This window comes from Myzus persicae, unplaced genomic scaffold, assembly GCF_001856785.1.
Source record: "Myzus persicae strain clone G006 unplaced genomic scaffold, MPER_G0061.0, whole genome shotgun sequence".
Classification (NCBI taxonomy): domain Eukaryota; kingdom Metazoa; phylum Arthropoda; class Insecta; order Hemiptera; family Aphididae; genus Myzus; species Myzus persicae.
Window position 1 is genome coordinate 193,806 of NW_019103632.1, and position 21,095 is coordinate 214,900.

Consider the following 21,095-nt stretch of genomic DNA (forward strand, 5'->3'; position numbering starts at 1 on the left):
TTGAGGTTAAATTTTTACAACATTGGATATTAAATTATTTTTAATGGAGTGAATTTCTTATTTTGTTCAAATTTATTGTAATACAAAAACGAATAACCGTTGATACTTCAAATGTCCATCATTTGTTTATTTTATCATTTTCTATAATCGATAAAATTGTTTTTGACTCGTCTTGAGCTATTTACGGGCATTTAAAATTTTTTTAGTTTTTCTTCTATAAATGTCAATAAAATTTTATTTGTTGGGTCGAAAAGCTTGAAAATTGTTTACAAAGCTGATATATTATTATTTATTACAATAGCAGTTTAAAAACATTGAGATTACCGCCTCACCCGCAAGTGTTATCTCTGTCTTACAAATGTACAACATAGTGAAAACTGTTTTTGGGTAGAATAGAACCACTCAGACTGCAATCCTAGTAGGGACACCAAAAGTGTGCACAATATAGAAGATAATATTTTCTGTTGTAGCGTTTTTATTTGTTTGATATCATAAATTAAAAAAGTAATAATACTTTTAAATATCTGATATTTATACGTTTTCCAAACTTAAATAACTTTTGATACATCGGTGGTATATCGAAAAAATAAAATTTACGACACAGTTAAAGTTTTCCTCTATTTATGGTGAAAATCTGGTTTCTTAGTTATTGTTGTAGTCTTTCGGTTGTTTCTCATGCGAAACAGTTTTTGCTATGTAAAACATTTGTAAGACGGAAACAACACATGCGGGTGTCCTTTTAAAAAAACATGTGAACATTTTATGCGAAATATTAGATTGATAACGTCTCAAAAAATTATAACTATGTAGCCGTTCATAGGCGTGTGCAGACTTGAATTTCGGGGGGTGCCTACATTTTTTCGGGCCCTTTTTTTAATTTGGACCCGAACAAGACATGTACATATTTTAATAAATTATTTGATATTCAAATAACTACAATGATTTACGACACATCACTCATCACTGTAGTTGAGTAATTTTATTTATAATTAAGTAGTAATGGTAAAAAATTACCAATCCCAATCTGGTGATTCGTTTAATCACACACTAATAGCGTCACTTATCAAACAATTGAAAAAAAAAAAAATATTTTTTTTGCAAATTACTAGTAATATTAAAAAAAAAGCTAATTATTTTGGTTGGTTAATAAGATCTTATTAATTGAATCTTGTGGGGGCCCCGAGCCCCCCTCTAAATCCAGCCCTGTATTCAGGTTTTTTATTATGTTTTGATTACATTTTATATTTAGTTGATTATTAAAATTATTTTGATAGTTAATTTATTTATTTTATTAAGTAGGTAGGTAACTCACTTTTCAATTCAATAATAATAATTTATAACAATTAATGGCAAAAAGAAATAACAATAAACATATATTAGTTTTGTTTTATATCTAGGATTTAAATTTAATAGTATCTATAGGACGTAACATTACTATTAACTATAATACTATTACTATAAAATTGATATACTTACGATTTATTTTGGGCAGAATAAATTTGTCTAAAGAACCTCAAATTGTCTTCAGTTTCAAATCATTTTTAATTTTTTCTTTACGTTTTTGGCCACCTCTTTTAGGTGGCATGATTTTAATTTAAAAAAATAAAATAATATTACAACGTTGGTTCAGTAATCAGTGAACGCTGGACAGTGATCGTTGTAGAATAACTCGTAAGTAATATTTACTATTTAGTTTAGTTAACAGTCAAATCATAATATTTCAATGTTATAACTATAACAAATAGTAGATATCAGTTTGTTGTATTTATTTTTGATTTTACAAAATGTAAGAAAAACTCTATAACCCATATAATGGTCTCTAATAGTATCACGGAATTAAATCTCATATTAATCAGTGGTGATACTAATTCCAAGTTATATAATATACATAATATTTCATAAAATAGTTGGATCTAAAATCTATTTTTAGATAATTGCATTATTTATTTGATATTTTTACTTTTGTAGTCGATAACATCTAGTAGCTAGCTGTTGTAATCATAATACATTTTATCATGCAAATTTAAAATACTTTACGTTGTATTATTTTTTTATCCCTAAACATATTTTTTTTTTAATCACATATTTTAGAAAAAATAACATTTTTACTCTAGTAAAATTAGTTAAAATCCGGATCCATATATATACTACAGGACTTAAATTTTAGGGCCCCAATTACATGTCGGGGGTGCCCAGACACACCCGGAACCCCCCGTACGCCTATATGCATGTTATCTCTTTCAATGTAGGTATGTGTAAATACGTTTCAAAGAAGCTGCATAGAAATAAGAATTGTTATACAAAGTATATTATTTTAAAACTGTTTGATGTATTGACTCTTATTATCTTACGATTTTTAACAATTACTACCATGTTCTCGAATCATGATCATGGATTCATGGATAATAATAATTGATTATGCGTTATGTAAATCAGAAAATATTGCACAATAGCAGGATTAGTGATCGACTTTTATCGAAATATTGATCATTAAATGTCCAAAAAGACGACCGGATTTTTTTACAAATTGAATTATTGAGTTAGATTGTGGTAAACAGACAGTGACGGTTTTCGCCACCTCCGGCATATTTATCGTGCTGGGAAGAACAAGGCGACAAGTCGGAAAAATCCGATCGTCTATTTCGACCCGAAATAATGATTCTAGGAACTAATAATAATATTGTAACATGGATTGCAATTAGACGACGACGCACGATGACGTATAAATCACAATATTTTCATCAATAGAGCTGCAAACCGTTTGAAAAAACATTGACTTGGACATACTTGGAGGTCCCGGTGCCCTAATTACGCCACTGCAGGTCATGCAAGTTGGCTTATTAAAATACGTCACATATTTGAGCGTAGGTAGTTTTTTGTACCTGTCTAATAATTCATTTTCAAATTCTTTTTTTTTATGTTCATGTGCTATAAATTATAATATTTTACCTGTTGTTTCTAAAATTTGAATTATTTTTATTGAATTTCAAATATATTATATGTATTCTTTTTTTGAAGTGATTGTTTTTACATTTGTAGTAGGTACATATTTTTAGGTATTTTTGGACTATAAGTCCCAAATCCTGATTATTATAATATAATATATATAATGACATAGTGTATGTCATGTTGACAAAAATTTGTTCAACCTACGATAAATTATATAAGACTTATCTATTACTTAGTATAAAAAATAATACTAACGCAAATAAAAAATAAAAATATAGGTACTTATGATAAAAACAAATATTTAATCGGAAGTTGTTATGCATTTAATTTTTTTTTTAGGTCTATCAAATGTATTGCCAAGAAAAGTTGACATTATTTTCATGACATTACGATAAAATATACAACGTTAATAATGCAACATTTAAAATTATTTTAGTGATTTAATAGTTATAAGGACATATTTTTTAATTAACTCATTTTTATGCGGGAGCAATTTATTGTCCGTGTAGGTATCATTGATGAGGAATCGGTCGAAAAATGTCCAAAATCTTGGAGCTTTTAAGAAATCGCCCTACATAGATCACAAGTTGTTTGGGGGAACTCGTTTATTTTTGATTTAAATTGGATCTCTGTTGTACCTATTCTGTAATCAGAATCTGTATATTGTTTTATTGTCGATCAAGGATTATCGGACAAGTTATTTTTTCGCCGGTTCTGCCATAACCTACAAAATATCGTGTTATCATTATCTCTCACGTGTGAGAGAGCGCCAAAGCGAATTGTGTTAATGTGTTATTATTTACATCATAATAATATAGTGTGGTTTTAAATTCTAATATTTCAGAATAATGTGAGACATTATCGTTGTCTATAAATTCGCGTTTATTCGTTTTTGTCAATTTCTCAGCTGAACACCTTGATACGCCGTCGTCGTTTTAAGCTTCTTGTCCGTCCGAACGGTCAGCCGATAACTCTAACTCTGTTTCAAACAATACCTACAACTAGAAGATGGACGATCAAATTTCCGATTCATCTGACGAATACACTACTGAAGAAAATGACGAGTGAGTGTACCATCATATTAGGTAGCATAACATAAAAGTTTCATCCCGGAAGTGGATATTAAGTGTGTGCGCAAACGGGTTTGAAACAATTTTTCAATCACATTTAATCGCTTTACCTTGGTGTCAGAAACAGTGTTTTTCAATTCAATTTCTAATTTTTGCGTGTGGTATATTGCCACTATTTTACAAATATTTGTTTTTCACCAAAGTACTCATATTTTGAATTTATAGCACAATTTTAAGTTAAATCATTGTTTCTGTTATCAAATACTAATGTATCCCTAAGGTTCTGTGTATATTAACAAAACAAAATACTTAGGGCTGTTCTTACATGTCTAGTCAAGTGTCGATTAACACTAACCGGCTGATAACAGATTTTATTACCAGCAGCATTCCGCCTGTTGAGTGTCCGTTGACTTCAACTGTACATTGTAAGAATGCTCCCAATAATTTGTTTACAGTTATTATCAGAATATAGATGCTATTGTACAAATTGCTTTCTCATAGTTGAATACGGTTATGTTTCACATATTTTATAGAGCATTAATTGTAAATGGACTTTTTGGAATCGCCGATGAAGAAAGTAATGTTGAGAATACTACAGCTCTTACGGAATCGAGTAACGATATTAATATGGAAGCCGAAGAAGTGGTTGAAACAATAGTTGATAAACTGTGAGATATTCTGATTTTGTTTTGTTTTTAATTTTTAATTTAACAACCACGGACTACCTACTAATATAATATATTGTTGTCTGAGTGTAATTATGGCATACTATTTCAAAATTTAAAATTATCAAACACATAGTTTAAATTATTAATTAGTTATGATTTATAACAAATCTGTAATTGTGTAAGATTGTTTATGATTATAGAGTAAGAAGTAAGGACTAAGTTCTTTTTTGATTTTCATGTTCGTGAATCATTTTTGATAATTGTATTTGTATTTGTAATTTTCATAAATTTTTTATAGTTGTAATGAAAATGATCAACGTGTTATAAAGACCACCAAAGAAATGAATTTCAATGACATTATAGCTGATAAAAACAGTGATTCTGTTCAGATAGCTGAGAGTAATTGTTTTGGTAGTCATATTATATGGTAAGTCATAATTAAACTACCTATATTTAAAAAAAACTTGCATCGGATTAGCTAAACGTGTTAGGTATTCCTGCGGTTTATTCAAGTATATTATTTGTAAATGTTTATCCAGTGTATGTAGGTCTTAATTAATTTATATTGTATATATTTATTGTTATTGTTATAATTATATAATACTTTTAATACAATTCCAAAATTGTCTTTGTACTAAAAAAAAATTCATATATTATTGTATGAATAAAATTTTATATCCATGAATCTTTAAACTTTAACCACCTCATGAAAATTATTAGTTAATCTATTAATGAAGTTTTTTGTTAGTGAATAATTCGGTTTGATTTTTAATATTAATATTTTTATGTTGTGTAGTCATAAATGCACTATTGTATCCTCTCTCTGATCCATGTGCCACATACCAAATTTGTGTTCAGCAGAAAAAATCTTGTATGTTCTTGTTAGCTTTAATATTAGAGTGAATTGGTTTATTATCAAATGTAAATTTAATATCTAAGATACTTCATGGTATTTTATTGATATATACATTTTAAAGCAAGTTACAAACTTGTTTTAAAATTAATATTTCAGTAGAAGATTTTTAAGTTTGAATGTGACTCGGAGAGAGAAAACAAAAATAAGTGCTTTGACATCCTTATTATAGAAGTTTGTAAATATTTATGAATAAAAATAATTTAATTGTTAAATTATGTATTTTTATGTATTGATATAGTTTTTTTTTTTAGCTCAGGGTCAGCTGATTTGGATCACACGGAATTACCATATTCATTTGCTAGTATATCTAAAAATTATGAAAAATCAAAGTAGGCATTAATTTATTAATTTAAAATAGTTATAGTAGACACTTTATAGTGTGTTTTTCTGAAACAGTCATTATTCTTAAAATCTGTGATACTTATAGCTGGTATTGTGTAATTATTTTCAATTATCATTATTTTATTTTAACAACTTGTACCTGAATATTTCCCTTTCTTAACAAAATATTTTGATCTCATTTAAAAATATAATTTAGTACATCAAGAAATATTCATATTTACAACTATAAGTCATTCAATAACACTCATCTAAAATACCAAAATTATGTAACAAAATATACATTTTTATGAAGTAATATCTAAGTTTTAAACATTTTTCACAGAACATTTGATGCTTCTAAAGATTTGGTTACAACACAGGAAAATTTAGCAAATTGTGACGTATTGCCTGAATTGGATTCTAAGTAATTCGTATTAATTTCTCTGTATTATGTATTATTAAAATGTTGACTGAATTTTGTTTTGTTTTTAGGTCTGCTGTTGTATTGTCCAAAGGAAATTTGCCATCAACATTGTCTTTAATTTCTGCAAATTACCAAGATTCGAGGTATACATTTTATAATTTGCTTATATTTATTTAATAAGAATTTGTTTGTTTGGAATAATCTTTTTAGTCAATATAAATATTCTTTCAGTTAATATTCATATTATGTAATCTATAAAAGTCTGATAATAAAATAAGAAATAGACCAATGAATGGGTCCATCTCGAAGCGATGCTATTTTGACACAATCATGTATTGTTTAGACCAGTGGTTTTCAACCTGGGGGTCGCGACCCCCCAAGGGGGTCGCGAATGATAGGTTTGGGGGTCGCCAAAAATAATAGATGAAATGATTTTTCCATTTTTTTTAAAAATAAAATAAAGTTAATTTTTAATTTTGTTTTATATAGAGAATTATAGATTATAGAACATGCTGAGGAGCGTATAATCTTAATTTATTATTTAATATCTTATCGATAGCGGATATGGATTATTAAATTGTTCGTAACTCGTATCGTATACATAGGATAGGTATATTTGAACAATTTCAGTCGCAAATATTTATAATAATCAGTTCCTACTTAGGTGTCATTCGTGCAGTACATGTATCTCACGCGATATAAAGTACGTTACTATACTGTTTTAAAATGGAAAAGTATCCCATTAACAACAGTTTATGTATTATGTATTTTTTTATATTTAAATTTATTGTATATGCTTGTATTGTTTTAAAATAATGTTGTATTATGAATTAATTAAATTTTTAAGAGTAAATTAATCAAAATCGTATAACAAATAAATATTTTTTCAGTAATTAAATCAAATTTTGATGAATAAAACAACATTTTTTTTGAAGGGGGGTCGCAGTACAAAAAAAATAAAAATGGGGGATCGCGACCCAAAAAAGGTTGAAAACCACTGGTTTAGACAACAGAATATTTGACTGATAAAAAAAAGTATAAAAAAGTTTAAATAATTTGAGCTGTATAACAATAAATAATTTTAATTTAAGTTTATGTAATAATAAAATAATATTAATCTAATAATTATAAAAAAAAATTAAATAAATAATATAATATCAAATTTATTAGTTGTTCAACTTTAATGAAGTACAATTTTTTATAGTAGTAAAATTCGATATCATGTTATGAAATAATTTAAGCCATTTATAAATAATAATTATAATTCTTTTAAATCAATCATAAATAATAAATATAAATATATCATATATAGATATTAATATTAAATAATATGAAATTAATAAATAGTTTTAAAATTAAAGGAAATATTTTAAATAAAACTAAGAAATGTATGCTTTTAGATCTACCAAAAATTAAAAAACTTTTTTCATCTAGTACACTGTTGGCTGGTTAAAACTGTTCCATAATATCTGATTTAGTATGGACATCTAGAAACATTTAGACACTACTAAAGTCGACAGATTTTGTGATTGTTGTATTTTATTTATTTTGTCTGTCTAATACTTATTGTGATGCATAATTTGAAGATATTATACCAGGAAAAAAAGTAGTAACAACAAAAACTTAAGGTACATAAAGGATGTAACAGGAAGATCAGCTAAATGATGCAACTTTACATTTTTTATTTTTTAATACTGAAAATAAAAAAATTAAATTCTGATAAATGTTTTTTTTTAAATTCAAAATAGCCAATTTGTAAATCTGGGTTTTGATAAATGTTGACTGTAAAAAACATTTATTTAAGTCTTGTTGCTTGTTTTCCGAAACCTTATTATTTTTTGTTTAGTAAAGTTGATCCAATTGTTAAAAAAAAACCTTTTTAAATTCAAAGAGTACAAACTTTTTATAAATATTTTATGAGAATTTCCAAATAGGTACTTATAAAAATCTAAATATTTTTAAAAAATTATTATCTTTCAAATTAATGATTTATTCTGAAAAATATGTAATTTTAAAAAATCATAAAAAAATCATTTGATGTAGATATATGGTTTAACATTACAAATTAAAAAAAATCATTGAACGTTTCATTTGAGTCAATAAATTACATTGAAAAAGATTGTTCTATTATTGTTACTCAGATATATATAAATGTAGATCGATACTTGATGTATTCCACTTCGAAGAAAATGTATGAATCATAAATATGTTCATAATTAATAAGTAATCATGACAATAAAAATATTGCTCAAAATTGGTTAATCTGATAGTCAATATTTGTACCTAGCCCAAATACATATTTATAAAAATATTCATTAGAACAAAATTTATTTGTCAGTTTACACTCTGTTTAGTCCAAATAGTTTCTTTTATTGTTTGTGCTCTATAAGTTAGGTTAGAATGTACTAAAAATATGTATTAAATAAACCTGTTTTTTTCTAAGCTGTTTTTGTTTATCCAGTACAGTTTCGTTAATAACTATCAATGTTGGTTTTATGGTTTTGACTCCTCATATTTTAATAGCTAAGTCCAATTGTTGTAGATCAAATATATTTATACAGTTGAATATTGATTATTCTAAACCTAACTGAAAGAAATAATTTTCATAGTTAAAAACTCAACCTCATTCTGAATTATATTGTATGTCCAATACTATAGGACTAATTGGATGATTTATCACTCAATTCATATAATACTGCTATATCTTTAAATCCGTTATTGAATAACTAATAGTTTATATATTAATTATATTTTACACTTATAGGATATTTCAATGGGATTTATTTTGCCTTCAGTGTTAGGTATCTAGATTTCTGTTTGTAATGCTTGAGTTTTAGTAATAATTACTGTTTAAAAAAAAAAAAATTATCTTAAACATAATATTAAACAATGTTAATAATTATTTTTCCATACTGCTTTCTACTTTTTAATTCAAATTTGTCTAATAATATTTTATTGTTTGTAGTTCTGATGATAGTGATACTAGCAGTGATGATGGTTCAAATAATGATGATCAATTGATTGATTCTGATAATGAAAACAGCATAATTTCTGTATCATCCAGTACATTTCCGAAAGATTTTGTTAAGACTAAAGGAGAATTAGATATTTCTGATTTACCTCCCATTGAAGATTTGAAAATATCAGTTGAAGAAGAAGAATGTCAACCAGTTGGATGTATAAAAAGTGTTGTTGATACTTTAGGCAAGTATAACTTTCCGATTTGTAATAAATACATTTTTTATCTACTTTAAAAATTTTAAATCCCTATAAAATATCTTGCTTTTATATTTTTTGTTAAATAACAAAATTATTATAATTTAAATTTTTTTTATGTTCCAGTTATCGTTGAAGCATTTTTAAATCAACCGGCATTAGATATTGACTCTGTACTATTTGTGGATCGGGGAAAACGAGCTTTAGGAAGAATATTTGATGTATTTGGGCCAGTAATTAAACCCTTCTATGCTGTTCGTTTCAACGATTCTAATCATATCAAAATGTTTGATATACAAATTAAGGAACCTGTATACTGTGCTCCTAAGACAGAATATGCAAGCTATGTTTTAGTGTCTCAGCTTATGAAAATGAAAGGAAGCGATGCTTCCTGGAGAGACAATAATGAACCACCTTGCGAGTTTTTAGATTATTCTGATGACGAAGCAGAAAAGTTAGCCAAGAAAAAACGAAGACAGAAAAAATGTGCACAACCTTCAGAAGAAGATGATGATACAGTAGATAAGGACAAATCACCTGATCCTCCCAACCAACGTGTGGTCAGGAATAACTCCACACCAAGGGGTATGACACCAAGGAGTATGACACCAAGGAGTATGACACCAAGGAGTATGACACCCAGGAATATGCCACCAAGGAGTATGACACCACACATATCTTATCAAAATTCTAATAATCGAACACAACAAACATACAACCCTCATCCTCATAATCATGGTAACAGTGATCATAATGGTCCTAGACCATTCCCCACCTATGCTCAGCATTTAAGTTCTATGGAATTCAGTCACGCTTACCGTCAACCTTACAATCCATGGTATTATGATCCTATGTACGCACCAAGACATAATTACCCACACCATCAACCTTACATGCCACCAGGATATGATTACCGATCTCAACCACCAATGGACCATGATAATCCACATAATCCGAATAATCGATTTCACTATCCTGACCATTTTGATTAAAATCCTTCAATTATTATGTTTAAAAATGTTTTTTTATTGTGAACATTGTTTTTGTATTTCATTTTTTGTACTGCTATTGATATATGATTAATTATAACAATTGTTTTGATATTTAAAGCCAGATTAAGATACTAGGTAATTTGATCATGATCTTATATAAGACGTGCGACTGTTGCATGGTATGTGCTTAGGTTAAATGTATCTGAACATTGCTCGGAATTCAAAAAATATTTTTTTAAATATAATATAATAAATATTGAATAAAATTAAATAAACATAAATTGTGACATATAATTTAAGAATAGGTATTAATTGATTTATTTATATTTAATATTATGAATTGTGAATTGTTGTAGTCATGTATCGCTAGTAACTACAACTCAAAATTGGTACATTAAATGATTCTAGAATAGTAAAATATCAAACAATATCGTTCACAAATTAGATTAATTAAATTCCTATTGTCTGTTAAATGTAGCAAATAATGTCCACAAAATAAATTAATTTCTCAATATTATAAAATGTTCAAAATTTCTTCCAACTAGCTTTCACACTAATTGCTGATGCATGGTGATGTAGATAATATTTATCAGTTATCGATATTTTTTGAAGGACCACTAAAAAGATTATATACAGTATATTGAATATAATATTAAATTTTTTTATTTTACGGAATAAAATTCCAATTCCAATATGTAATTATACACCACAATACAGTGTAATGTACACAGTTATGATATTTACATGGATTTATAACAAATAACTTTAAATTAAAACAATAATATAATTTAATAAAATATTAAAATATAAGTATATATAATACATATGTAACATGGTATTGGATAATGACTAGAGCCAAGCTATATATGCTCTAAAAACCTTAGAAATATGCCCTATAAAATATCCACTTATACTCTTATTTTGTAGAAATATACCCTTTAAAATAATAGATATGAAAACCTTCTCAATATACCTACTAAAAGAACTAGTCTCCACCGAATTATCTTTGTACAGAAACTATCAGATAATTAAGAAAACAATGCTTTGATTTTCAACTTAAGTTAAAAGTAAATATAGTTGGTGTATTCACAAGGTTAAAATTTAAAATTCCCAGTAGTTTTCATAGCGCAATTTTGAGTCATGAATGTATAAAAATTGTCTTTTTAAATCTAATATTTGAAAATGTAATATAGGATTTCTCATGAGTTTGTCTACATTGATCAAAAAAATATTAACTGGAAAATCATATTAAAATTTTATGAACATTTGAAATTCAAATTTTTACAAAATTCATAAAAATCCTTTCGGGTTGTTTAAGAGTCTCAATAAACATCTTATTTTTGAAAAACAGTTTAATTGATATGAAATTATTGTGTAAAATACATTTTTCTTTCCTTCGCCATCCATCGCTTTGGGACAGATTAGTAGTACTTCCTTACATTTTCTTTTTCTTCGTTTAATCATAATAAACATTTTTAAATTTGATATAAATTTGTTTTGGAAAATACATAATACCCAATTGGCAAATCTGATTTTTAAAAAATGTTTGTATGTAATTTTGGTTGTTAAAACATCAATTTCAATCATGCAGTTTATTTTTTGAAAAAACGTTTTAAATCTCATTATTATTGTTCATTAGGTTGATTCAATCTTAAAAAAAACATTTGTTTAAAAGAAATATCAGTCATATGATATGAGTATATGACGATATATAGTGACATACTTAGTTTCGATGGACAAGTGTATTATGTAAAAATATAAGATTTTATTGCCGATAACTTTTTTTATAAAAATATCAAACATTTTTATTAAAGTAGAAAGAAAAGTATCTGAAAAAATATTCAATATTATTTTATTTTACTTTTAAAATAATTAACGATTTTGAAACCCTTTTGAAAATTTTTAAAAATTACATGATAAATACAATAACACTCGTAGCAGAAAGCTACCTAAATTAATTAAGATTAATTTAAATCTTAAAATATTGATACAATGTTACATATATGATAAATTCAAAGTTTGATACAGGGATCCTAATTTGCTCCATTAGCATTAAATGCCTAATAGCCTCATTTTAATTTTTTTCAAATGGCTATGTCCCCCCTGCTAGAATCACATTATATACTTCTAACATTAAGATTTATTTTTAATTTTTACGAGGGGCGACCAAGAAATAAATCTATCATGCTATAATTTATTTTTATATATTTTAAGGACAATTTGTATTGCTGTGGAACAGACTGCAGCTCGTTGTAACAGGTTTACAGCTTGCAGTTAACTGTCTTTGGTAAATGTATTTATTTTTTAAATTCTACTTTCATTATTTCTTAGATTCCTCTTAGATATTGGTAATTTATCTATGTACCTACTGGTCCTACTGTTAATTCAGTTACCACTATAGTTTATTGATAATCAGTTTCAATGATCTACAGATTATTTTGTAGAAAGTTGAAAACATTGACATAAGTGGAACTGAATAATGAATTGAATATTAAATATTCAAATTATTAAAATAATATAATATAAACAAATATTTATTACAAATTTTGTATTTTGTATACGATTCCGCGCCGTCTACTCTCATCAAAAACCTACACGCGTATATTAGGTTGCCTACCCACTCGATTCCAGGAAAATCAGAAGAGACGTGTATAACAAATTTATTTAAGTTTCGATTTTTCACTTCATGTTTTATAAAATATACTTTTCTATAATGTGAATAATCGTCTTTAGACAATAAAAAATATTTTGACCCAAAAATTCTCTTTCTTATGGTCCCTATTATAGTCCATAGTTTGATAGTGAAAAGTATGTGATAAGAATTACGAATGGCTTAAAATAAACCAGACAGTTCAGAAAAAATGTGTCACTGGCTACCACTTATATGAATTAAAATTGGATCTAAGTATATTTTTGTTTATTTTTGACAGCATGTTGTTTCTCTCAGATTTTCAATTGATGTGGAACTTGCTCTTTTTAAAATGTTTCTGAGGGTCAGGGTGTCTGTTATAATCTTTTTTGTTCAAACAATTTTTGATTTTGCACATTAATTTGGAGGAAACAGAAAATAAAAGGTTTGGCTTATAAAAAAAAAATTGTTATGGTTAACAAAATGATTTGCAAAGTACGAAAAAATCTTGATTTCACAGATACTCCGGCAGTAAACAAATATGTACAATGATCAAGAGTTGATCACTGACTAAATGTCTACCGTGAAAGACCAATGGTACTTACAAGTCCACATTTTTATTTAAAAATATTCCATTATATCGATAATGGATTCTCAATTAATACACCACATATATCTAAACATAAACAAAATATTTCATGCGGTGTAATTGTAAAATATGTACCTACATATTAACAGAAAGGAAAAAACCAACTCATGTACATATGGTAAATGCTGCAGTTCCCCATAATAATCGCCGATAAAATGTTGAATAATTTATAGTATAGCTGATTTTAAAATATAATTTATTTAATCGGCATATGATACTCTTTAACAGCAACCCATTAAAAGCAGAAAATAGTATTCTGCGATATTTCTTCAAATACCTTTTATTTTGATATCCTTATAAGTGCGGTCAGTCAACAAAGGGCTAAACCATAGAAAACAAAAATAAAAAAAGTTGTATTAACATCTAGTTGTTTGAAATGTATAACATTAGTATTTTTAATTTAGCTAAGTACCTACATAATATAAAGAATTAAAGCTCATTTTAGTGGTTCAAAATCAAACGCATTGTACCTGATTTTTCATTAATTTTTTTTTGACTAGTGAAGTTTTTTAGGTGACATTCGTTTTATTGGTGATTTAGGTGAAAGTCGTTTTTATTGGTGAATTTGTATGTAATGATGATTTATGCAGATTTTGGGTCGGAACTTCAGTTTTCAAGATACGTTTAGTTATTTTAGTAATATCCAATACAAATTAAGAAGTTTAAATTACCGGACTAATCAAACATGAAAAATAATATTATATTACTTGGAACAGATTTATGATAGTCTTCATCATTAAAAGGTTTGGATCATAATCGAAGCATTTTCTTCAGGGTACTTTTGTCCATTCACAAATTTACGCATGCTCGAAGTTTGTCAATGTATTTGATGACTCCATTTTTAATTAACCATTCCGCATTACATTTTTTCTCTTTTGGAAAGCCTTGAACACTAACAATTTTATCTTTGAAGTAATACGAGTATACGACTTGCAATTATACAGTTGACATTACAATTTACAAACTCTACTTAAACTACTCATTGTAATTTAACTACTTATAGGGGTGTCTACAATACTTTTTGTTGAGGTTAGATCTTAGATGGAACACAACTAATTTAGAGTTCAAACAATCTTTCATCAGAAAAGGGTAAATAATATTATGTATTTTTAAATTTGTTTTTACAACGTAAAACACTCACGGTGTTGTGAGTTGTTGTCTATTTACTTATCTTATTGTGCATTATTATTTCATTTGTGTATTTTACTAACATTATTTTAAGATTGGTTATTTTTGGTGTTCTAGAAATCTATTGTCAATTTAATTTATGCGAATACTGGGCTCGTTGATAGCAATATTTATTAGTTTCGGTCATTCTTCACCTTCTCTATTTTTCTTTAATCCATATAGCATTCCCACAGCTTTGCAAAACTAACTTATATTAAACTAGGAATTGGCACTCGAAACATCATCTGTAAATAAATTCAAATCGATTATTAACATTATAAACATGCAGATGAATTTATGTTTTTGCCAACTTTTGGTTAATTTGGATTAGTAAAAAATATTTTCATCACTTCTCATAGTGCGAACTGCTAACAGTTCTGAAAAAATGTATGGTATAAATATTATACACATTATGGTTATTAACGGTTCCAAGGCTAATGTACGTGTACACTGTACAGCCTCGAATTCACCGTTCATATTATATATAATCGGAGAGAACTAATATCATTATGACAAATTACTTACGTACTAAGTATTGGATGTCAATCCAATTATGAGTAAGGGACGACTTTAAAGGGAAAATTTAATTGAATTTGAATTTGTCTGTCTTCAAATTTAAATTAATCACAAGGAAATTGAATTTTTGGGGGTACTCGATGTTGAAAAAATTCTGATTCAAGTTAAACAAATTCACACTGAATACGCACCAAATAATTGCAAGCAATTTTATCTCAAAGTCATAAATTCGTTATATGTAAGGGGCTAGGGAAACGTACTTCAAATAACTTTCAGTTATAAGACAGTGTTTATTCAGGACGGTAATTTTGTTCTCTTATCACGCAGCTCATTTTGCTTACCATAGGCCATAGTCATAATTATATATGATGAAATGTCTATTTCAAAAATTGTATGAATTTAGTTTTCAGTTTTGGAAAACAGTAAATATAAAACAGTAAATATAAAGATGATTATTTTAAATCTTATTTTATTATGGCTTTAATATACATAATTGATAACTATAATAACTATAAAACACTACTACTATGGATTCATAAATTAATTTTTAATTAAATATAAAAAAGAGAACAATGTAAATGTAATGTGTACCTACTGATATACATAGTGCCAACTCAAATTTGAACGAACTAATATTATACATTGAAAATGATTTAAACTAAACTGACATTGATGTATTTATTTTAACCGAAACTTGGCATATGAAAGATGATTGTTTGTACCCAATTTCTTAATATAGGTACAATACGTATTTTTCGTCAAAAAAACGAAATCAAAACGATGGAATAATATTATCTGTAAAAAAAGATTTGATGTTAAGTATACATGAATATGATTTTGAAGAGTGTAATATCTAAGATTAACAGTTTCTATGGAAAATAAACAAATAGTCATAGTGTATTACTGTATATAGGTACAGGTCATCTTCTAGTGAGAGTAATGACTTTATATCAAATCTAAGGTTTATATTTTTGTAATAACGAAGTTTCATGCAATGAATTTACTTTTATAATTGGTGACACGAACATTGCCATTATATTAGATAAAGCAAATAAAGATTATCTAGACTTGCTGGCCTAATTATGGTTTTAGATCTTTCATAAACATACCCACAAGGACGCTTTTAATTGGTAATATTATTCTTGTGTAGATCTTATCTTTATCAGGAGTCCGGAGTTAACATTAGATAATGTTATAGCTGGTGGGATTCAGGCGCAAATTACCGATCATTAATTTATAATAGCTGCAATACTAATAATAATTTTAATAAAATAAATGTTCCACAAATTTCCAAAAATGTAAACTATAATATGGGCAGTGTCGCAGTGATATATAGAAAGCAAAAAACTGGATTCAATTTTATACGTAATTTAACCAATGTAAACGAAGCTATCGATTATTTTTACACTGAACTAAATAATGTTATTAAGAGAAACGAGTTCAAAAAAACTAGACTAAAAGAGTGGATGACTAAAAGTTAACTAATATCAGCACGCCGAAAAAAATTATTTATCAAAAAAAGTAACAAAACACCCCAGAATACTAATATACGTAATTTCTATATTAAATATAGAAGTAAATTTGGTATGGTTTTAAGGACAGCAAAATTAAATTTGTATACAATTTAGCTTAATCCTTAACTGAGAATTAATTTTTGAGTTAACTAGATCTAAGAACAGAAAGAAATACACAAGTAAAGGTAACATTAAACATAACTGTTACAATTGATTATCAAAAAAATCCTTTTGAATGTCTTCAATCAATATTTTTCGAATTTTGGTATATCTTTAGCAGAACAATTTGAAAACAATGCTCTAGATAATGCAAACACACTTATTAGTTTCTCATTTGATGACATGTTTCTAAAAGACTATAACCAATACAAATTTGGTATGCAATACTTATTATAAATAAATTAAAAGACGGAACTGGTTCTATCTTCGATAAAATTTCTGGTAAACTTTTAAAACAAGTCAGACATTTTATTGCTGAGCCCTTAGTCTATTTATTTTATTTTTGCATAAGACAATGTATTTTCCCAGATAAATTCAAGTTTGTAAAACCGTTATTTAAATCAGGAAGCTCGGAAGAAGTTTCTTATTATTAACCAATTTGTATGCTCAGCAATTTTTAAAAAAAATATTTGAAAAAATAGTTAAAGGCAGGCTTATTAATTTCTTAGAATAGAACGGAACCTTTATGTATAAACCAATTTGGTTTTAGACCAGGTCGAAGCACTACTAGAGTTATGTACGTATCTTACTACTCAATTTATTTACAAAAATGTTGATAACAACCAAAAGGTAGTTGTATTTTTTTTAGATAAAGCTAAGGCTTTTGACACTGTTGATCATAATCACAAAAATATATTTCATCTAATTTTGGTATAATAAATGAAAGTTTATCATAGTTCAAGAGTTATTTTGAAAACAAAAATCGGGTAGTCTCTATAAACAGTGTGCTAGGCAAAGAGAAAAATATTAAATATGCCGCTCCCCATGGCAGTGAACTGTTTGATTCATTTTATAATATGTAAATGGCTTTTGTAATATTAAAGTAGATGAATTAGTACTTTAGTAGTTACTTATATAGATGACCACATGCCTACTCTTCTCCAGTAATACGTGGGAAGATATCAATACCCGAGTAGAATTAGGTGGTAAATAGCGAATATAATAATTTAAAAAATAGAAATCTGTCCCAGAATATCAGTAAGACTGTTTTCATCGCTTTCTTCATTAAGGGTCAACCCCTGTTTCCGATGAATGAATCTTATGTAAAACTCGTATCTCAATCTTTATTTAAAGATGGGTGAATAGAGTTAAGTGTTTAGGTCTATTTATTAATAGTAATTTACTCTGGGATGTTCATATCAATACTTAAGTATTGCGTTTAAGGTCAGTTACATATATTTTGTATGGACATTCATCTCTCGGCATATTTTCCATTGTTGTTTTAAAAAGTTTTATTAATTCATTGTGTTCTTGTACAAATGTTTGGAATAATTTAATAACATCAGATTTAACATTTGGAATAATGGCCATCTTCGTTGAGTTTGTAATTCATCATCGCCAATGAAATATATTTGATGAAATGAAGATTAACCGTCATATGGAAGAAGCAAGTAAGCAACCCTTTTCTATTTTAAACTTAACCGTGCATTTTGAAAGTTGTTGGATACCCTGGCTCTTTTATTCTATTTGCCCAAAATGAAGTCATATTAAAACTCAAATTATATTTCCTGATGTTATTCAAAAAGTGTTTTGATTCATTGGTGGAACCAGATAAATATGTTAATATGTTAATTATATGTAGGATTATCTAAAGGAGGTAATTTCACTTTCACATTTCCACAACAGACGCCATTGGGCTCATCCTTGAATTTTAATGCGTGACAATTGAGACATTCGACATTCATTAGACCAATTGAAACACGATGATTATTATAAGTCATAGTATTATATCATAATGAAATGCTTCATTCTCTAAATTTTTCTTATCCTTGTTAGCCTTTTGTTTTGTACGTTTGTTTTTGGTTTCTGTATTTGTATAGTTTTCTTGTATTTCAATGCCATTATTGTTTATTTCATTCGGAATTTCAATCTTTTTCCTTTTCGTTTGATCTGTTGATTGTCTCCCAATATATTTTACAGTTAAAAATATAAATAAAATAATAAATTCTGAGATCGAAGAAGAAAAAAGTAAAGTAATCAAATATTTCAAAATATTATCATTTGATTAATTAAATAAATTATGCAGAGTAACACAATGGTACAAAAATAAAGGAATACAACAAAGGAAAAAGGAGAAGAAGCATTCAATTTTGTGAATATTAATATGATCTTTAATAAACAGAAAAACGCCATTATTGGTAAGGATAGTACTATGATATGCGTACTGTAAAATAACCCAATTTATTTTAAGAGATAATTGCAAAAATTACGGAAATTAAAGAACTTGAAAGTATAATATCTTTACATGGTGACGATTATGATAAAAATGAAATAATTCTGGTGGACAAAAATAACAAAAGTGTATGATTTCTTATTAATTATATAATTACTATTTTCATAATAATTGGTTCAACGATTTATAACCTGATTTAGGAATGAATTTATGAAATGAAAATATAGATGAATTACTTAGAGAAAAAGATATGAATATTAAAATAGAACAAGCTCGAACTAATGCATTTCGCGATAGACAATATTTAGCTTTAATACCATCGCCTGCAACTACATATAATGTAATACCTTCTGAAATGACAGGGTAATTATTTTTATAATATTAATTTATAGTTTTCAAAAAACTTATTATAATTGCAAACAATTTCAGTTTCTTTGAATAGTACAGCAGAACAGAAAAAAGAAGAACCAAAACCATCCACATCAAAATATATAAATTAATAAATATTTAATTCAAAATATATTGTATTATAAAACTATATTTACAATATTAATTAAAGACATTGTCATTTCAGATTTCTTTTAGTAATTGAATAATTCTTAATTAGGATGGATATTCATTCTATTTAATATCAGGTTAATTTAAAACAATTCTTTATTTACTTAAAATCATTGTAGTAAAGACAAAGGCTAATAATATAATAACTGTAGGTCAATAAAACTATAAAATGTACATAGATAATCGACTGATGGCCCGGGTGAAGACAGGGTGACCGCAGCTAGTTAGTAATAAATGTAATAACACAGACGTTGAGACATGTGCTCTCACACTTAAATATCTTTGCTCCTTAACAAAAAAATAACATTGCTTAAAAGATATTTTAGAAAACAATTATATAATAAAGTGAACACTGACGTTTTATATAAATCAAACCAAACCATTACCAAACCTGCTACAACTAATGCAGAATTGAAAAGTCGGTAAAAGGCTGAGTGCTGGTTTTGTCACAAAACTTGCCATATTGAACCCCATTTTATTCAATATCGAGAGAAGCTGACTCGTTATGGCTACAATGGTAAAGTTCACATAAAAAGGGATTGTCCAGAAGGGAGCAAGGTATAAGCAAATGTGACAGCGACAAGGAATTCGGTCTTTATGCTACACTGTCACTTAAAAGTTTTTGTCGTACAAGATGATGTCTACTCTTAGATACTGGTTCACATTATTCAATTATTTAACATAGTGTAGAAAAAAGAGTTGGGTCGGCGATAGAGTACGACGAGCAACTGTTGTACGGAGTGGGTAGTATAACCGAACCAACTACAACAACTGCTAAAAAAAGGTTAAGAGAGCATAATAGTCAATGGTTTCTAGCTGGACTTGTTACAGTGTTAGTAGTACCAGATGATTTGAAAAACATGGAGCTCATTGTACCTTCCCTATGTTACATACTATTTAAACCAACAACGACTGAATTATAAAGTGAATTTAAAATAACTACATAACTATACTGGGAGATTATATGGATTTGGTAAATAGCACTGACGCAGTTATCATGTGAAAGATGTTGACGAGTAATTAATCGGGAATCCGTTGATTGAGGCAGAATTTTAGAACATACACATGGGAGCAACAGATTTGGAAAGAATAAATTGTTGTTGTTGCTACACTG

At 27.2% G+C, this 21,095-nt stretch overlaps 1 protein-coding gene across 1 annotated transcript; it reads left to right on the plus strand.

The window, feature by feature from the left end:
- The first annotated feature begins 3,696 nt into the window (after positions 1-3,696).
- LOC111034957 (H/ACA ribonucleoprotein complex non-core subunit NAF1) lies at positions 3,697-10,599 on the plus strand. The gene is made up of 8 exons (XM_022316412.1): positions 3,697-4,013; positions 4,553-4,687; positions 4,986-5,114; positions 5,855-5,932; positions 6,268-6,348; positions 6,417-6,491; positions 9,314-9,552; positions 9,691-10,599. The coding sequence occupies exons 1-8, from the start codon at positions 3,958-3,960 to the stop codon at positions 10,554-10,556; spliced, it is 1,659 nt and encodes a 552-aa protein (XP_022172104.1). The 5' UTR covers positions 3,697-3,957; the 3' UTR covers positions 10,557-10,599.
- Positions 10,600-21,095: the final 10,496 nt, after the last annotated feature.

Coding starts and splice junctions, on each gene's coding strand:
- LOC111034957 (XM_022316412.1), top strand. CDS start 3,958: ATGGACGATCAAATTTCCGATTCATCTGACGAATACACTACTGAAGAA. Junction 4,688..4,985: donor GAAACAATAGTTGATAAACT/GTGAGATATTCT, acceptor AATTTTTTATAG/TTGTAATGAAAATGATCAAC. Junction 6,349..6,416: donor TTGCCTGAATTGGATTCTAA/GTAATTCGTATT, acceptor TTTTGTTTTTAG/GTCTGCTGTTGTATTGTCCA.